At 46.0% G+C, this 20371-nt stretch overlaps 1 protein-coding gene across 2 annotated transcripts in view; it reads right to left on the bottom strand.

Moving 5' to 3' along the window:
• Positions 1–17851, bottom strand: part of PTCHD4 (patched domain containing 4) — a 129412-nt gene extending 111561 nt beyond the window's left edge. The window contains exon 1 of one of the 2 annotated variants that reach the window (XM_026653237.1): positions 17252–17851. In XM_026653237.1, the coding sequence (XP_026509022.1) occupies positions 17252–17851 (600 nt within the window). The remainder of the gene's footprint in view (positions 1–17251) is intronic. The other variant, XM_026653243.1, reaches the window with a different exon arrangement.
• Between the last annotated feature and the right edge of the window lie 2520 nt (positions 17852–20371).

Genomic DNA, 20371 nt, shown 5'->3' with positions numbered 1-20371 from the left:
ACATAACAACATAGCAAGCTGCTATCTGTCACTATTGACCTGGACTGCATTTGAACTGGAATCATCGGACAAGCTGGATGGAAGCCAGTGGAAGCATTTAAGCTGGGACTAGTTTGAACTTTTTTTAACCATCTTGCTTGGTGTTTATCTTTAAGGCTCACATGACAACTCGCAGGCATATTCAGAGGCTCAGTGATGAGTAAAAAAAAAAGATCATTAGGGAAGTAATTAGCACTAAGATTGTGAGGGTTTTGGGAGCTGATTTGCTAGAATTTGCGGTTCTAATGAACAATCTTCTACAGATCTATTCACCAAATTCACGTAGAAGTGTTACAATATAATTAGATGGCAAAACAATTTTGACACAAGCCCGCATAAAAACCATATCATGGTCTGGATAACTAAACTGTGATCATATGAGACTACAATAGGAGATCAATTTCATTCTAGGAAGATATTGGTGTTTATTAAAATAAAAGCAACAATCAAGGCTCCATGGATTCTATGATAGCATGGGCAGCGGGTGACGCTTCCCTTGGGGAGGCTAGCCTCCTGCCCCACCTCTTCCGGCCAAGGCCACACCCCCGCTTGCTGCTCTCAGCCCCCATGTGGCCCCGGCTGGGGCAGGGGGTTGAGAGCTCGGCCAGGACCGCGGTGGAGCTCTCAGCCCTGGCTGGAGATCCGAGCCCAGAGCCCCTCCCCCATTCCTCCCCTCCACCCCCATTCCACCCATGGCTCCATCCCTGTTCCACACTTTCCCCCGTGGCCCACCCCCATTTTGCCCCCAGTCCACCACTTCTCCCCAAGGCCCCGCCCCTGTGTGCTCCTCCCCCCTGACCCCGCTGTGGCCCCAACACTGGAAAAGCTCTGTGCCCCTGCTGCAGCTCCGGGGCTGTTGCAGGGGAAGATTTTTCTGGGGGCCCCAAATCTGATACTCCTCCTCCCAGTGGCATGAGATTTGGGGAGGCTTAGCCTCCATTACGCACTGCCCACGGCTCCATGGATTCTATGATAGCTTAGTTTATTAGAGGGCTAGTAAGTAAGAGACACTCCCTGCCCCAAAGTTCTCACATTGTACACAGACAAAGGAGGATGGAAGCAGAAACAGAAAGGTGAAGTGGTCAGGGTCCACATCACACCTGTGTCCGAGTCTGAAATAGAACCAAGGTCTCCTTGCCATAGTCCCATGCCTAATCCACTGGACTGCAGCATTTTAGCTTTAATATAGATTCTCTTGTTGTCCTTTGTCAAGTCACCTAAACTTTCTGTCTTGGTTTCTCCATCTGAACAATTGGAATAATACTACTCTGCTTCACAGGGGGGGTTGTGAACACTAACTCATTAAAAGGAAAGTTGTTCTCTCTTGCCACAGAGGGCAGGACAAGAGGCAGTGGGTTCAAACTACAGCATATGAGATTTAGATTAAATCTCAGGAAAAAACTTCCGAACTGTAAGAACAGTAGGGCAATGGAACAGACGGGCTTGAGAAATTGTGGAAGCTCCTTCACTGGAGGATTTCAAAAAGAGGTTGGATAGCCATGTGTCTGGGATAGTTTAGACACAACAAATCCTATTGACCTGGACTGCATTTGAACTGGAATCATAGGACCAGCTGGACGGAAGCCAGTGGAAGCATTTAAGTTGGGACTAGTTTGAACTTTTTTTAACCATCTTGCTTGGTGTTTGTTTTTAAGGCTCACATGACAACTCGCAGGCATATTCAGGGGCTCAGTGATGACAGGGCGTTAAACTGGATGACCCTTGTAATCCCTTTTAATCCTATGATTCTAGGATAATGTTTGGCGAGAGCTCTGTCAGGGCAATCGCGCACCAGAGTGTAGACAAAGCCCTTTAGTTAATTTTGTTATTTTCTGTCCAGGTTTCTAATCACTCCAAGCTCCTTTGTATAAATTCTCTAACCCAGCCGGTGTTCACAACTCCTCCATTCATCTGTGAATTTCATTAATGTGCTATTCACTTCCACTTCCAGATAAGCAATGAAGATATTAAATAAGACCAGACATAACATTGATCCCTTAGGTACCCCACCAGATACCCCCACAAACTTGATCCATTGCCCTTTATCATGATTCTTTGTTTACAGTCTTTGACCCAGTTTCCGATCCACATGACAGGCTTCCTGTGCAAGCCAATTTGAATTAATTTTTCAATTAGGATTTCCTCACAGTCCTGTATTGGCTAGGGAACTTTGTAGGCCTTTTATGTCTCTGACTTCTTTGGTGATATGCTAAAAAGGCAGGGGATGGTCAATGAAAACAGAAACAGGACTGGATTTATCAAGCTTTGCAACAATATTCCTCCTTCAAGTTAGGAGAACACATTCAGGCCTCCCCTTAAGAGGAACAAAGAAATCTCCTTACATTATTTTTTAAAGAGCTATTTTATTTTCAAAGTAAACAAGTGGGGCCAATTCCTAACTCCCTGGAGGTTCTCCCTTAACAGCTGCTTTCACAGATGATTTTGCACCCATATCCTGGCAGGCTACAGACCTTCAATGCACCACCACCTACTTACTCAGGATGATTAATGTACTCTGCCAGGATCAGGAGTAATCAGCATGAGGGAAGGGTGCATGTGGGTCACAGGCAGAATAGGAAGGGCCATACTAAAATCCATACACCACATCTTCTGACCCTAAGCCCCACTCTAGGACTCCCCTCCACAGCTCAATATAAGCAATGACTGTTGTTCCTCAACTCCATGGGGTGTGCAAGAGCCCTGCTGCATACATGTTTCCCCCTACATGGGTTCAGAGAAGAGCCAGGTGGAATTAGCCCCATAGACAGGATAGTTAAAGGATGTAGGCCGAGATCGATTTCACCTCAAATGATCCCTTGAAATATGTGTTAACTACTTATGCTAAACAATCTGTTCCACCTTGTATTTAGCTGTGACGCTGAGTTAGTTTCCTGCACCTGAAGAAGAGCTCCATGTAAGCTCAAAAGTTTGTCTCTCTCACTAACAGAAGCTACACCAATAAAAGATATTACCTCACCCATCTTTCTCTCTCAGATCCTCAAAGGTTTTTATGTGTGCAACTCCCTTTGAAATCAGTTGATTTCTCAAGCTTTGCCACTCTACAAAGTTAGGAGAATGTGTTCTCCAGGGCCACACTTCATTGCACAAATTTCAGCAAAAGCAAAGTCATCAATTGTCCATTCTGGGCCATTCTCTGATTTTGCTACAAACCATTTGACCATAATGCAGCAAGAGAAAATGTGTTCCCTGTTCCATATCTCTTTTCCCTGCGCTTGTTATTGTCTCCTCAGGGAAAGGTTGGGGCCTCCACAAAGAAGCCAGACTCACAGTTTAAGAATTATGGTTCTAAGTATATTCAGGGCTGGTAAGAAATGACAAAAGACTCATTTCAGCCATCCTTTCTCAATGAACCTGCTGTGACAAGAACATGATGCCTATGCAATTATTTGGAATTTACACAACACTTTTTACCTTCTGGGATCCCCTCCCTCAGATGAAGAAAATGCACTCAAAGAGAAAAAGTGGTAGAAGTTATAATGTAACAAACTTGATTCTCCTAGGAGAAGTCTCTATAATTACATTCCCTTTGAAACTGAGACACAATGTAATAGCTGAGGACAGTGTGGCAGCCTAAGCTTGGAAAACTCCTGAATTTTAATTTTTGTGATAAATCTGAAGCTTAATGCTTGAACTAATCTTGGAGCCTAGGGAAAGAATGGGCAGGGGAGACATTCGTAAATAATCTGAAATGTTCTTGTCTCTTTGCTGGTATGCTTCTGATGGCAGCTTCTGATGTAATTTACAATGATAAATCTGTTGTGTTCCAACTGATTCACTATTTCCTCTGTGACAGACGGAGAATCAGTAACATACAGGAATATTAATGCTCCTGAAGGAATAAATACCACTGGGGAAACATTAATGCTCCCAAAGAATAACACACAAATATTCCTAACAAGCAACAGCTTTTCCATATGGACACAAAAGCATGGTGTAAACAACCGCTCTTGAGCATATTTCATATTCATGATCCTTTTGCCTTTTGTGAACGTCCTTCGGAACAAAATTTCACTCAGCAGAATGTTTGTGAATGAAGGAAGTCGAGGACACAAGCAAAGCCAATTATGGGTTCTGTTAGCAAAACTATAAATACATGTTCTGTGCTGCTGCTGCTCAGCTCTCCTTTGATAAAGCATTTAATTAATCGGTCACAAGTCACTCTAAGAAACCATTCTGGAAAATGAAGACATGCTACTGACTTACTGCCATTAATACTTCATTGCTAAGTGACCAGTTGAGGTTGTTTGGGGAGCAGGAAAGGGTGCTCTAGGGTGAAGACTCTGGCACCTTCCCACCTGGGGAAGTTGGATAACGAGAATGAAATGACATTAACAGCTTCTTTCGTCTCAAAGGGACTACAGAGTGCTTTACAATCATTAATTCATACAGAAACTATATTTTGGGATCACACAGCACAACAGGAAATGCAGCCACCTTTTTGGGGGGGGAAACCGTAATAATATGCAACTGATAGCATGGTCCAGAGGCCAGGTTGTTCGAGTATGAGGCACAAGTCTCAGGTTCTATTATTGGCTCTAGTGTGTGGGGCTGGGCAAGACCCTTCACTTCTCTGCACCCTCGTTTCCCGCTTTATCTGTCTTGTCTATTTATACTCTTAAGTTCTTCAGGGCAGGGATTGACTCTTACACTGTGTTTGTACAGCGCCTCATATAATGGGACCTCTAGGCACCCATGTAATTAGAGCTGGGCAGAGGATAGAAATTCTGTTTGCTGAAGGATTTTGAAATTTGGCTTCATTTCAGATCAGAGCATTTCAAAATTCTCCACAAGGGAAAATTCTGAAAAACAGCATTCATTTCTGATCCATCAACATGTTTCAGTTTAGACTCTTTTATATTACATTATCAGTAGGGCTGTTAATTAATCACAGTTAACTCACGCAATTAACTAAAAAAAATTAATCGCGATTAAAAAAATTAATCACGATTAATCGCAGTGTTAAACAATAGAATACCAATTGAAATTTATTAAATATTTTTGGATGTTTTTCTACATTTTTAAATATCTCAATTTCAAATGTAAACTTTGTATTCTGTGTTGTAGTGCTCACTTTATATTATCTTTTATTATAAATATTTGCACTGTAAAAATGATAAACAAAAGAAATAGTATTTTTCAATTCACCTCATACAAGTACTGTAGAGCAATCTCTTTATCATGAAAGTACAACTTACAAATGTAGGGTTTTTTTGTTATATAACTGCACTCAAAAACAAAACAATGTAAAAGTTTAGAGCTTACAACTCTACTCAGACCTACTTCTTGTTCAACCAATTGCTAAGAGAAACACGTTTGTTTACATTTATGGAAGATAATGCTGCCCACTTCTTAATTACAATGTCACCTGAAAGTGAGAACAGGCGTTCACATGGCACTGTTGTAGCTGGGTGGCAAGATATTTTTGTGCCAGATGAGCTAAAGAGTCATATGCCTCACATGCTTCGGCCATCATTCCAGAGGACATGCTTCCATGCTGAAGACGCTCATTAAAAAAATAATGTGTTATTAAATTTGTGACTGAACTCCTTGGGGGAGAATTGTATGTGTCCTGCTCTCCTGTCCTGCATTCTGCCATATATTTCATGTTATAGCAGTCTCAGATGATGATACAGCACATGTTGTTCGTTTTAAGAACACTTTCACTGCAAATTTGACAAAATGCAAAGAAGATACCAATGTGGAATTGCTACAAAGACACCTATAGCACTCAACCCAAGATTTAAGAATCTGAAATGCCTTCCAAAATCTGAGAGGGACGAGGTGTTGAGCATGCTTTCAGAAGTCTTAAAAGAACAACACTCTGATGCAGAAACTACAGAACTCAAATCACCAAAAAAGAAAATCAACTCTGGTGACATCTAACTCAGATGATGAAAATGAACATGCGTCGGTCACCACTGCTTTGGATTGTTATCAAGCAGAACCCGTCGTCAGTATGGATGCATGTACTTTGGAATCGTGGTTGAAGCATGAAGGGACATATGAATCTTTAGCACATTTGGCATATAAATATCTTGTGACGCTGTCTACAACAGTGTCATGCGAACACCTGTTCTCATTTTCAGGTGACATTGTAAACAAGAAGCAGGCAGCATTATCTTCTGCAAATGTAAACAAACTTGTTTGTCTGAGCGATTGGCTGAACGAGAAGTAGGACTGATTGGACTTGTAGGCTCTAAAGTTTTACATTGCTTTATTGAATGCAGGTTTTTTTGTACATAATTCTACATTTGTAAGTTCAACTTTCATTATAAAGAGATTGCACTACAGTACTCATATTAGGTGAACTGAAAAATAAAATGTATTTTGTTTTTTACAGTGCAAATATTTGTAATAAAAATAAACATAAAGTGAACACTGTATACTTTGTATTCTGTGTTGTAATTGAAATCAATATATTTGAAAATGTAGAAAACATCCAAAAATATTTCCATAAATGGTATTCTATTATTGTTTAATGGTGCGATTAATTGCGCAATTAATCATGATTTAATTTTTTTAATCGCTTGACAGCGATATTTTTTATATTACATTATCAGATACAATATGAAACTATGTTTCAAAAATCTAAATGAGACATCATTGGAAATAAAAAAATGACAACATTTCATTCAGAAAATGTTCAAATGGGATGTTTTGACATTGTCAGAACTTTTCTGGGGTGGAAGGGGTGGTTCTGCTAAAACAAAATTTGGGCCTAAATCGACATGATTTCACAAAGAGTTTCAAGTTCAGCAGAACTAAATTTTCTGACAGAAAATGTTTTTACCCAAGTGTTTCTGACCAGCTCTATCAGTAATATAAATACAGCGAGGTCCTGTCTTCACTGTTCCAGCCAATACCCTTCCCAATCACAGCCTCCCACACACCAGCCTAATGCTCTCTAGCTTTACACCCTGCACACTAGATATTTTTATATTGCTTTGGGGGAGATTTACCCTTTTGTACCCATCTCATACACAGGCATTTTCTGATTCTCATTTGTATTTGTGCAGCATTACAGAGAAATCGGGCTGGCTGTATTTGTTCATCTCCGTTATGAGAACAAAGACATTTCTGTTTGTAATTCATGCAGCTGCACAGCCTCAGTGTGAGTGGAGCTGCAATCCAACCCTCCTCAGCCACTCCCAAACTGGTTCCTCAACAGGGCGTGCTCTCTGAGGTCCCATTTTGGGATGAGATGTAAAACCGATGTCCTGACGCCTCCGTGTCATTAAAGACCTCCAAGCACTTTTCATGAGGCACTTAGTCCTGTTCCCCAGTGTCCTAATCCAATATTAACTTGAGGGTCATTCAGGCCTAGTAGACATTGGCCTGCATTGGGGCCACTTCTGAGACACCTCACCTCAGGAACATGTCCAAGAGAGATTCTGCCTCCCAGAGTTCCTTATCGCTCAGACGGGGGGCTTTCCCTGCTCCCTCCTCAGCATGCTGAATTCCACCCCCCACATGCCTGCCCAGATGCTTCTTCCTTGTCCATGATCCTCATGGTGTGAGTCTTACACACTAGAGTGCAATAAGAAGGAGAACACAGGGGACTTCAACAGTGTCTGGCTGCTGGGCAGAGATATAAGGGGGTCAGGAGGCTTCTTAATCATAGAATTTAAGGCTAGACGGGACCAGTAGATCATCTACTTTTACTTCCTGTATATCACAGGCCACCAATATCATCCTCCTGGCAAGTGACCCATCCATTTGTACTCTCTTCATCCACATAAGCTCCTGCTTTCATTTCTGTTACATGTGGCACCTTCATTTCGTGTCCTAAGCTGTTGTGTAGTTTTTTGCTATCTGTTGTTTAAAACGAAAGCTGCTTTTCAGCCCTGAATGTGCAACCTTTCTGCAACGCACAGGGTGACTCTCGCTGTTTGCACAATTGGTGTGCACGGAGCATTGGGGTTCATCGGGATGAAAGGCGCTGTGTACAAACGCAAGATCGTGGTCTGAAATGATCTTTTTCCTCCTCTCAGAAAAACAGACGTTGGGCTCATTCTCTACGACTTCTACAACTGTAATGATGCAGTGCCTCTCTCTTACTACATGGTAAGGCTAATGCATCTTTTATTCTTAGCGTAGTATTTTTAAAATGCCCAGCACACATCGTAGAGCGAGACAGGTGGGTGAGGTCATATCTTTTATTGGCCCAACACAAAGCGGAACCAGATCCTGCCGGAACAACAGATGCAAAACCTGCAGCCAGGGGCGGCTCCAGGCACCTGCAGCCAGGGGCAGCCTGGCGGTCGCTGGGAGGGCGGCAGTCTGGGGGCCTTTGGCAGCGTGCCTGCGGGAGGTCCATTGGTCCCGCAGTTTTGGCGGCAATTTGGTGGCGGGCAAGAGCTCCCGCAGAAACACCGCCGAATCCGCGTGACCGCAGACCGCCCGCAGGCGTGCCGCCGAACGCCGCCTGACTGCCGTGCTCGGGGCGGCAAAAAACATAGAGCCGCCCCTGCCTGCAGCCATATCTCCACAGCTACAATGAGCAACACGCTCGGGAGTTCCCCCTTCGACAGTGAGTGGGGGTAGCTCTCCCACTGACAGAGCACTGTGCACACTACCACTTATGCTAGCGAAACGTATGTCACTCAGGGGTGTGGTTTTTTTATACCCTTGAGGGACATAAGTTTTGCCAACATAAGTGGTAGTGTAGACATGGCCTGACTTAGTTCCCCAGACTTGAAGAAGAGCTCTGTGTAAGCTGAACAGCTTCTCTCTCTCACCAACAGAAGTTTGGGCCAATAAAAGGTATTACCTCACCCACTTTGTATCTCTAATATCCTGGGAGAAACATGGCTACAATAACACTGCATACAGCACATGGCTTATCTACTTCATTTTCTTATTTCTTAATTAAGCAAGATATGCATGATCTCACATGCACACACACAATAATCAGAAATATAAGACTATTTAGATGAGTATTCTTTTTTTTTTTTCTAGCTTCCTTCGCCCAACTACCCCTTATCCCCTCAGCATACACACCATACATCCAGGTATTGGCTAATGTCCATTTTTCATGCTCGGGGTCAACTCTTATTCTTGGTCCGAGCTGCTAAAGCACCTTTCCTCTGGCTGGGAAGTTTGGACATGTGTCCTCCACTAAGACTCATTGTTAGTGTACTATAGATTTACCAGCAAGGTGTTTTTTGAATTAGTTCTCAGTCCCACCACCAGAGAGCAAGGCCATCAACTCTGCAGTGTTTCCCACCTCCACCGGTCCAGAAAAGGGAATCCTGGACCTTTCACTCTTCGGCAAGGCAACACGATGCACTCTGCTCCTGGATGATTAACCCAGACATCACTAGGCAGCAGCGGCGGCTCCAGGCACCAGCGCTCCAAGCGCGTGCCTGGGGCGGCAAGCCGCAGGGGGCGCCCTACCGGTCCCTGCAAGGGCGGCAGTCGGGCAGCCTTCGGCGGCTTGCATGCAGGAGGTCCCCCGGTCCCGCGGATTCGGTGGCAATTCGGCGGTGGGTATGCCGAAGGCATGGGACCGGCAGACCTCCCGCAGGCATGCCGCCGAAGGCAGCCTGCCTGCTGTGCTTGGGGCGGCAAAAAAGATAGAGCCACCCCTGCTAGGCAGGACTTGGAATTGGATTTGAAATACTGGTATATGCCACACCCATGCTTACACAGAAACACATCCGCATTCCTTTTGTCCTGACAATGGTTTTACCTTGCCAATAACTTACCAGAGCACATACTTTTTATGCTTAAAGGCAGGGTAAGGAGAACTATCACCCTATAAGTATGAGAGTAACTGTGCTAATAACACGATGTAAAGTTAGTATAGAAGTAACTAGGCTAATGCCTGCATTACAAATGCCCAATTTGAAACTGCTTTTTGCAGAATCTTGAGCAGGATCAAGCCAAGCACTTATATCAGGTGGTTACTAAACATTACAGACAGGAGTCTACTGTCTACAGAGGAGCAACAGGACCAGGGGTCTAGTCATGTGCACACTGCTTTCCATCTCTAGTCACTGGTTCAAATCCAGCCCAGACTGGGGTTTGGTTTTTTTTGTAACCTGTGGTACTCATTATTATAGCATATTATTATTAATAATACCTAGCTCTTACATGGTACTTTTCATCCATAGCTCTCAAAGCAGCTCACTATCATTATCCCCATTTTACAGATGGGGAAACTGAGATACAGAGCAGTGAAGTGACTTTACCAAGGTCACTCAGCAGGCTAGTAGATGAGCTGGGATGAGAACCCAGATCTCCTGAGTCCCAATCCAGTGCTTGATCCACTAGGCCACACTGCCTTCCCGTTACAGACCCTCCCTGCCACAAAGAGATTACTGTCTAAAGAGATAATACAATAGGTGGAAAGGGAAACTGAGGCCTAGGGCACGTCTTCACTACCCGCCGAATCGGCGGGTAGCAATCGATCTATTGGGGATTGACTTATCGCGTCTAGTGAAGACGCGATAAAATCGATCCCCGATGGCTCTGCCGTCGACTCCGGAAATCCACCGCGGCAAGAGGCGGAAGCGGAGTCGACGGCGGCGCAGCAGCGGTTGACTCGTCGCCGTCCTCACAGCCAGGTAAGTCGACCTAAAATACGCAACTTCAGCTACACTATTCACGTAGCTGAAGTTGCGTATCTTAGGTTGACCCACCCCTGTAGTGTAGACCTAGCCCTAAAGAGGTGAAGCAACTTGCCCAAGGTCACATAACAAGTCAGTGGCAGAGATGGGACTTGAACCCATGTCTCCAAGGCCAGTGGCCAAACCACTAGAGCACACAGCCTTGCACTGCCTGGTGCTATATTGTTTGTCAGGTACCAGTAAGACCTTTGAGCCAAGGTCCTTTTTTCCTACATATCTGCAAAGCACATATTGTATTTAACAAACAATAATAAGGTTAACTATTGTCATCATATATTTGGCACCAATTAGCATCCTGGTTGCCAGACGGAGAAAGGCCAAGGACTGAGTCGACATGAAGACTAAAATAGTCCCAAAAGGTTGGCCTTCCAGAACAGGGCTAAAGTATTCCAGCAGGTCTTGCATTGCTACAACCCATGCTATGAATAAACAGAGAATTTTAGTCTTCACAGCTGTCACTCTAGCAACTAATTTGAACTTTAAAGGGAAAGAAGTGAGTCATAAATACATGGAGCAGGTGAAATCCAGCCATGGTGTGACATCAATGAAACTCACCCCAGAGATGGATTGGACCAACATGTTTGTAACAAAACAGTTCTGTCTGGGGAAAGGTATGTTTAAAAGAGAACTCTGGAAACTATGCTCCACTCTGTGTGTTTCTCTCTAGTACAACAGTGCTACTTTATTTTGTACAGCTCCTTTCATACACCCACTAAGCAGAGACTATTAATGCAATCAAGACACGGGAACCCTCTTTATACAGTACACGGAGTTATGAGTGAGAAAAGCACTTGCTAAAGCACTTAGAGTGTCAGTATCAAAATGCCACATCCTCCCTCCCACTAAGTTTGGTAAAAATACTAAAATGATGGGCCTAATTCTTGGGTCCATTTCAGTGGCTTAACCAGTTTCTTCAGGATTCCCTATGCATAAGTGGGAACCCTGGATGGTGTAGTACCAGTGTAGGGTCTCTATGGCATCCCTCCTCCTGGCCCCTGGCATAGGTGGCCTCCCTGGGAGAAAGGGGGTATGGCTGGAGCATTCCTTCACCGCAACAATGGAACAGCCCCTTGGAGCCTCATTTAGAGCAGCCCCAGAACTGCAGGAGCATAATGTTACCTTTGATCCAGGTTAGTTCCGCCCTTGCCGGCAGATGCTACCACAGTTACAAATTCTCTGTACAAAGGTACAACAGAGGAAGGTTGCTCCACATTGGATCTCAGTCAGCACTATCTGGCCTCTCTCTCTTCTCAGGCACGAAGCTGGACTAACCTACCCAAGAAAGAGGCCCGGCCTAATCTGTGATCCTGTGATGTCTTGAAACAGGTGGAGAATTTCATCTTTGTATCTGTTTTGTTGCACAGACTGACCCCTATCCTATCCTCCCCCGCTTCCCCCGGAAATGCTTATTACCTGAATCCAGCAGTAAGGCTGCCTGACCATTTGGCACTATTGCACTCAAGGATTTGTAACTGCGGTAGCATCTACCAGCCAGGGCAGAATTCACCTGCTGCAGACACCACCGCTGCCAAACTCAACTTCCCTCACATGCCAGCAGGTTCTAACACTGTAGGAAGTGTGGACATTCTCAGCCTCTTTGATCAAATACCAGAGGGGTTAAAGTTACTGCTGCAAGCATGCCAAACAAAGGGCAGCTCGAAGAGCAGGTGAAGTTTTTTAAAGTTTTCCCAGTCTCTAGAGCCTAAGGAGAACTTAAGTGAAGTTACTTGCCATTGCCTGCAAACGGTCCACCTCTCACTTTCATGCCTTTCCTAGAAACGTGTGCTCCGAATGGAGCCCTCCCCTTGATCCAAAAGGATGAGATTAAAACCGTCCCCTTCCTCTGTCCTTCCTCTTCTGAGCCCAGGATCCCCTCCCCACTCAGATTTTGTTGTGATGATTTGATTTACACCGCAGCTGCCAGGAGCCTCAGAGCACGTTACAGAATTCGAAACTGTGGGCTCAGCTGAGCCTGAGGGTACCAGCTGCACTGCCCCAGGGGAACTGTTGGGAGGGATAGTGCCTTGGGGAAGCCCAATGCTTGGAGCTCCCAGGCACCCAGGAGAAGCCTGCAAGTTGCACCACTCCTTAGGATGGAGCAACATGGGTTCAGCTCTTTTTTGCCTGGGGCCATGCTCTCCTCTCCTCTCCCCGCCTTCGTGGTGACTTGTGCCCCTGGAATCACAGGGAGTCCTTGGGAAACAGCAGGCAAGGGAGATTCCTGGTACACAATTGGAGCTGAGCTTTTTTCACAGGACAGCTACTAGTGGTGCCACGGGAGCTGCTGAGTACTTGGAAATCTGGCCCCAGAGCGGCACCAATAGCATTTTGAAACCATTTAGGGATATGAAGTGAGACCCCCTAGACTGAGCAATGGAGGAGATAGGTAGGTTGAACACAATCTCCCATACAACACTCCACTTAACTGATTTGCAGTTATCAGAACGGCTGCTTTATGGGGAACTAATCTAGCTTAGTGTTCAGGAATGACTAATATATAACTGAGGGCAGGGTTACCAAAAATCTGTTTAATGAGGAACCATTTGACCAGTGCCAAGTAGTTAAATGATGTTTAATCTGGTGTTAAATAGGTAAGAAATTCTAAGAGAGAGTCTTTTGATAGAGAAATTGGAAAACAAAGATTCAAAGAAAACAATGAAGTACAAGAAATAACATTCCTTGCGTGTATTTCTATCCAGTTTAATATTTTATTTCCTTTTAAATATTCTCCGACATTTTTAATTGCTCCTTCTCCTAATTGGGAAAGGAAGTTAACTGGGACAACGGCTGCTTCCTGTGGGAGTCAGGAGATGCAGGTTTGATTTCCTGCTCTGTCACAGAGTTCCTGTGTGAGCTTGGGCAACTCACTTATACCCAGATCCTCAAAGGTATGTAGGCGCCTAAGTCCCATTGGGATCTGGGCCTTAGTCTCCCAGTGCCTCAGTTCTCCATTTGTAAAATGGGGATGATCACACTGCCCTGTCTGCCGGAAGTGTTGTGAGGAGAATAAATATGTTAAAGAATGTGAGGCCCTCAGATACTACAGTAAGGGTGCGGACACATAAAAACAACTTCACGCAAGCAATTGCATAGGAAAATCTCAGCTCTTTGGTTGTACTTCCCAGGCCGTCTGGTGCTCCTTCTCAACAATTTTACCCAGCTGCTTCCAGAACAGACAGACCAGAACAGCTGGGTCACTGAGACGGAGCAAAATCCCACTCAAGTTACTCACACAAAACTACTGCTGAAGCCAACAAGAGTTGGCTCATTGTCATCCCTTAGCTCAGTCTTGGAGGCTAGATTCATCGATAGAAAGGGATGAAAATTTGTGCTGTTCACAAGGGTCTGTTTGAGAGAGATTACAGGGACCACTGAAGCCCTCTGACAAAACCAAATGCTGCTTGCATCTGAGTAAGATCATCATTCAAGTTCTCAGGCAAACTCGGGCTGGCACACACCTCTTGGCGGCATCAGAATAAAGTCACTGGGGACATCTTTCCGGTTCACAGATAAGTGGTATAATTCTTACAAGCGATCTGGCCCATCTGAGGAGTGATCACAGAGCCCTACCTGTAATCACTGCCCAGGGAAAAGTCCATTGGCACCAATGGGGCTAAAACCTAATGTCCTTTCTCCCTTTGGCTTCAGCTTCATTGGCTGCACTGGAAATTTACAGGAGTAGAAAGCTGGGCTGTGAGTACAACAGGGGAGCAGGATCCAGTGTGGAGTGAGGGGTTTAGCTCTCCATTGTTCTGTATTCGGTAAGCTGGGTCACATCACAGACTGCTTACTTCACTGTTTCAGTGAAAAGCAATAAAAAAATAGACACCCCCGCCCAGCCCTCTGCCAATGGGCTAGATAATCACAATGGGACCAGGCCCCTAGGGCGTTGTTCTCCCACGCTGAACATCCAGGCAGTGATCTAGCTAAGTGGACACAGTGTACAAAGTATTTGTTTGTAAACACATGCTGACCACTCAAGAACTATCCTCAGAGGGCTAGATTGTCCCAGCCCTTCCTCCAATGTGCCGGGGAGTCGGAGGGAGCAAAGGCACTGCTGGTCCCAAATCAGCCTTGCTCAGATTGTGACTCTGGCCATGGGCAGAGTGGGCAGCAGTGGCTACTCAGTCAATACTCCCCCACTGCAAGCCAGTGAGTAGGGAGGGCGTAAAGGAGGCATAGGGAGTAGGAGCTGGCTTTTCTCCCATTTTACCGGCTGGCCAAAGGGCACACAGTAGAGGAATAAGTTGCTCCATGAAAGGGGGTGAAGTGCCTACTAAAGCACAAGGTGGCAGAGGAGGAATTATGGCTCGGAGTCCACCACCTCCCTAGTTTGCTCCTGGGATGGCACAGCGATGCACCATCCCTCAGCCAGGGCAGGCTGGAGATTACAACCCAGCCCTTGGTGAGAAAGAAAACGAGCACTGACAAACTGCACTTCTGAGGGACCATGAACTTTGCCCACGAAAGATTGTTTAAAGCTTTCTCAGAAACACTGGAAACGCTCTTCTTCCACAGTAGTTAGTCCAAGTGGATTTTTCAGAGTTCCAGTAATACAAATAAGCAATTACAATAATTAATTCACTTTATTCTAATACAGTCAGTCAGGGATTCTGGTTTCCCACAGCCATGTACTGACGAGTGGATAGAAAGCACCTGCCCTGTTGAAGTTTAAAGCTAGAGACTAAGGAGCATAAATTCCTTCACCTGAGAAATGCTGAGCACCTGGCAACTTCCTTGGGAGTTGGAGATGCTTGGCAGGTACGGAGCATCTCTCAGGATCAGGCCTTTCGGCTCTGCGAAAGTCCTTACCGGTGTTTAGAATTCATCCATTACATGTATTTGGTTCAGCCACTAGCAGATGGCAATTTTTATTTTTTTCCTTATTTATTTTTAGAGCAGGAACTCTGGACACCTTCTGGGAAAGAGAGACAGCAGATCACCCTGAACTCCTTCTGCCACACTCAGTTAGATGTCCCAGGGTTCTCTCAGAGCAGCGCTTACACAAAGAAGGACATTTTTTCAACTTCACACAACCCTAATTCAACTCCAACGACCACCTCTCTCCTGTTAAGAAACATTTTTTTGACACAGGAGACGGTGTTGAACCAAATCCTTAGATAGTCACTCATTTTTTACTGAAACAAAACACCCAATAAGGCAAATCTACATCTCTCTTTCAGACACATGCATCCGACGAAGTGGGTATTCACCCATGAAAGCTCATGCTCCAATAAGTCTGTTAGTCTATAAGGTGCCGCAGGACTCTTTGCTGCTTTTTCCGACTATAAACTCTTTGGGGCAAGGACTGTTCTTACCTTTGTGCCTTGTATAGTTATCAATAAATAAGAAATAAAAAGTAAGGGCAGAGTAATAACTTCAGGGTCTGGCCAGTAGTTACAAAATCTCTACCATCCTCCACACCCCAGGATGCATGTCTTCTAGGGTAACCAGTTAGCAAGTGTGAAAAATCGGGACGGGGTGGGGGGTAATAGGTGCCTATATAAGATAAAGCCAAGAATATAGGGACTGTCCCTATAAAATCGGGACATCTCGTCACCCTAATGTCTTCCAATGAAAGGCAGAAACAAAAATCCACTAGAAGCCTCAACGTCTTAGAAGAAAGACGGTAAGACATTATCTTCCCTTTGTGGGATTACACCTGACCCATGAGTAACTATGCACTAGGTAAGTCTGTGAAACTTGACTAGGTAACTCCTGCAAATAATACAATGCATCCTGGAGGAGTCACATTTGCAGTAATCCCTGAAACTTCTCTCACCAGCCTCCTGAAGACTTTACGTCTTGTTTGCTCTGAGCACACAAGTTCTACGAATCGGCGACCAGCCTAGAAAACCCACCAGAGGTGAAAACACTATGGGGGGGGGGGGAGGTAGCATTAAAATGGTCCCGTGTTTTGTGCTGAGTGTATGTTACTTCCATTGGCAAGACTGAAAGTTAGTTAGCCTTTTGCCTTCTTTTGCCTTTGCTGGAAACCTCTTGTTGATGGGATCCATCCAATAGTCCAGCCCATCAGTCAGTGGCAGTGCTAATTATTTTCACACTGGGAGAAAATGTCCACCCCCTCCTATGCATGCAGGTAAAGAAGAAGAAGAAAAGCCAGGACACTGGAATCACACCTGGAATCACTCTGCTGTTCCTACCACACATACAGAGTCAGTGAGAGACAAGAGCTTACTATGTATTTGAGGAAACCCTTCTCTGGCCATGATTCTGGCATGCCAGCTGAGACTGTAGATAGGGAATAAAGATACATTTGCACCCCAGCTCTCAATGACCAATCCCCACAAACTGTTATAGATCCCCCGCCCCCACACCTTGCTTTGATGGATTAATCCTTAAAGATACTAGGGCAGGGTCTCACAGTGGTTCCTTCATTTAATGCTTCTCATCATTAGTTCCCTTCAACCCACAGCCTCCCCCCCGAAAAGGAAATGCATCCGTTTTAATGCTTCATATTTTTGTTCCCTCTTTGCTGTTTAGGACAAGAAATGAAGTGCTGCCTCTTTAATTGGCAAAAGCATGCAGTAAGAGCATACCTTTAATTTAGTGTTGGGATAGCTCACTTGCACCCTGGCTGTTGTCTTATTGGAGAGGGCAGCCTGCCTCAGATCCTCTAGCACTGAAATAATATCATCCAGCACGCATTTCTTATCCTGATTTCTCAACACACACAGATGGGAAAAAGTATAATTATAGCCTTTGTAGTTCACCTTCATTTCCAGCACGGCTCGGTGGATCTGCAGGATCACATCAGCCTGATGCAAAATATTGCCTCCAGGTTTGGAGAGGAGGATCACCCTGCCATACCTGCCCGGGGTGTGCAAGTCCGAATAGAGCTGGCTTTTGGACTGCTCCAGGGGGAAAAGGCTGCTGGCTAAGCTCCGCTCGATCTTGGCCAGGCTGTGGCTGGGGGCTACCAGCGTCTCCAGGTCCCTTTCAGACTGGAAGCGGTTGAGCAGGCTGAAGCCGAAGATGATGGTCAGGACTGCGGGCACGGTGAGGAAAAACACCGGGTGCCTGCTCACGAACAAGCCCAGCTTGTAGCAAAACGACTGAAGCCCTCTGTGGATCACCTGCCGCAGCATCCTCCGCCAGCTCCAGCTTGCAGATGCTCCCGGGCGGCTTAGAAAGCACATGTGACATGTGTGGCTCCTTGCCCCCTTCCTGCCAGTTTCCCCTTTCCCCCCCCCTCTCACTCCCACTACTCCTTTGCAAGACTGCAGCAAGTTGCAGCAAGGCAGCCAAATATCGATCCGTGGGGTGCTCGCGTGTGTGTGTGGAGGGGCCCGGGGGACAGGGTGGCGCCCGGGTTATTTCCCCCCTCTCGCTCCCCCAGCTAAGCAGCATCGCCCCCCTTCCTGGCCCCCTTTTCGCCACGGAAGCGCTGGCATTGTGCTGGGATCCGTCCTCGCTCTGCAGTGCCGGAGCGCTCCCTCGCCCCTCCACCCCTGTGTGCTGTTCCCGTGCAGCTGCCCAAGGGAGAGCCCCGCTAACCATGTGCCCCGGCGGTGGAGCAGGAGAAGGGGGGGGGGGTGGAAATGGCTAAGGGGAGGGGGCACTGTTTTTAGAGCGTTTTCCAGCAGGGTCACACGAGGCAGAGGACTGGTGCTTGTGTGTGTGAGAGAGACATGAATGATCCGCGGGAATTAATAGCGGGGGAGGGGAGGGCATGGGGGGAGACCCTCCAGCGGGGTTGCCTGGGATCCCCCCATTCACCTCTAGGGAATTTCGCTCTGGCGGCAAGAGGCTGCTGCTGCTGCTGCTGCATTTGAACATCTCCCGAGCCACGCCAGGCTGGTGCACGCTCCGCTTCTCGCCCCGTGGCTTGCAGAGATGCGGTGCCTGGGAGCTGCAGCTGCGGGCTGGCTGCCGGGACCTCTGCTTGGGACGGGAGTCCGGCAAAGCGCAGGGCAGTCTCTCGCTCTCTCAGCCCCAGCGGCGCTTCTCCAGCGGACATGGGGAGGGCGAGGTCAAAGGGGCTCTGGGTTTCTATTTTGTGAAGTGGTGGTGTGTGTGTTCCCCTCCCTGATCACTGTGCCTGTCCCAGCCCTGCTCTGTCCCTCAGCGCCCTGTATTACAACCCTGACGCCTCAGTTACTTTGTTTCCAGTATGTGGGTGGGTGGGTGAGTGGTGGTGGTGGGGGTTTAAACAGAGTACAGTATATCCCCCCATTTGCACTAATCTAAATTTAGCTTCCCAAGCAGCGACTGCCCCATAGATCAGCTGAGGAAAGCCACAACTGGGGAAAGGGGGAACAGATCACAACTGCAATCTCCTGCTACAGAGAGCACTAGTGCAGTGTTTGTCAACCTCTGTGATACCAGGGGCTGGCTTGCAGTTGCAGCCTTCCTAAACTGTGTCAGGGGGATCTCAGGGACCAGCGCAGGTCCATGCACCGGTTGTTGAGAAACATTGGACTAGAAGATCCATACACCTAACAAATGAATTTCCTAAAATTAGACAGTAATTACCAGCCCGTTCATGAATAACAACCCAACCGAGGCTACAGTAAGGACAATACTCCAGAAAAAGCTCTCCAAAAATATAGCCGCATACCACACATTGCATAAGAGCAGAGAATTCTTTTGTGCTGTTTCTGAGGCCAAGAGAAAAGTGCCTAATACCCAGGTGGTTGTTTGCAGGACAACAGCTCTCTGGCTCATCATCTGTGAGGACGTTTCTAAGCAGGAGGAATTGTTTTTAGGGTGCTTTAGCCAGGGATGCTTGGGACAGCAGGTTCAGTGTTAGCAGTGGTGATAACACCTGGCAGAAAAGCAAGAAGAGAGGAAGGGTTTCCCCTCTAGTATCATCTAAACCATAGTAACAGAGGGGTAGCCGTGTTAGTCTGAATCTGTAAAAAGCAACAGAGGGTCCTTGCGTCTGATGAAGTGGGCATTCACCCATGAAAGCTTATGCTCCAATACTTCTGTTAGTCTTAAAGGTGCCACAGGACCCTCTGTGGCTTGATCTAAATCATAGGTTTCTTGATCTCTAATTTAAGTCTTAAGGGGAAAAACAAAACAAAACAAAACAAAACTCCGAATAGCTGCTTAATGGCTTAGCATCTTAAAAATTCCAATAGACTGTATAGCCATTTTTTTCAACAAAAATGGATTGATCCTGGTAGCGTATCGGTGACATTGTGAAAAGCTGAGGACATTGTGAACTGCTTTCGTAACAAGCTAATGTTGCAATGCAAGGAGATCAAGAGAGAAAAAAACAACAGAAAGCTTGAGCCCATTGGTTAAGAGATTTGACTCACACCAAGAATTACTAACAGAGGCTGGACAGAGCTTCCTCATTCATCCAAATAATATACCACAGACCTTGCAGAGAAGAGGTGTCACTAAATTATCCCTAAGCACCCGGGAGTCTTTCAGTGATGGATCTTGCATGGCATTACAGCAGCCAATCACTTTATGAGCCACATCCCCGCAGGTGTCTGCACAGTGCCCCTTTTGTTTGGCTTCAGATAGGGTATTTCATTTTTTCCTCCATTTCCTCCCATTCGATTCCTCTTTTTGATTTTTTTGTGGCAGCAACTCATTGCCTTTGTCAGGTTTTCTCCAGGCCCCAGTTTATTCTGGAAGGGACATACAATGCTTGCACATGACCTGTCTTCTGCTGCACCAACTTTTTTTTACCTGGGCAGGCT

Source organism: Terrapene carolina, unplaced genomic scaffold, assembly GCF_002925995.2.
Source record: "Terrapene carolina triunguis isolate 2854851 unplaced genomic scaffold, T_m_triunguis-2.0 Scaffold42, whole genome shotgun sequence".
Lineage (NCBI taxonomy): Eukaryota > Metazoa > Chordata > Testudines > Emydidae > Terrapene > Terrapene triunguis.
The sequence above is the reverse complement of the archived record's forward strand: the minus strand, read 5'-3'. Positions and strand labels throughout refer to the sequence as shown.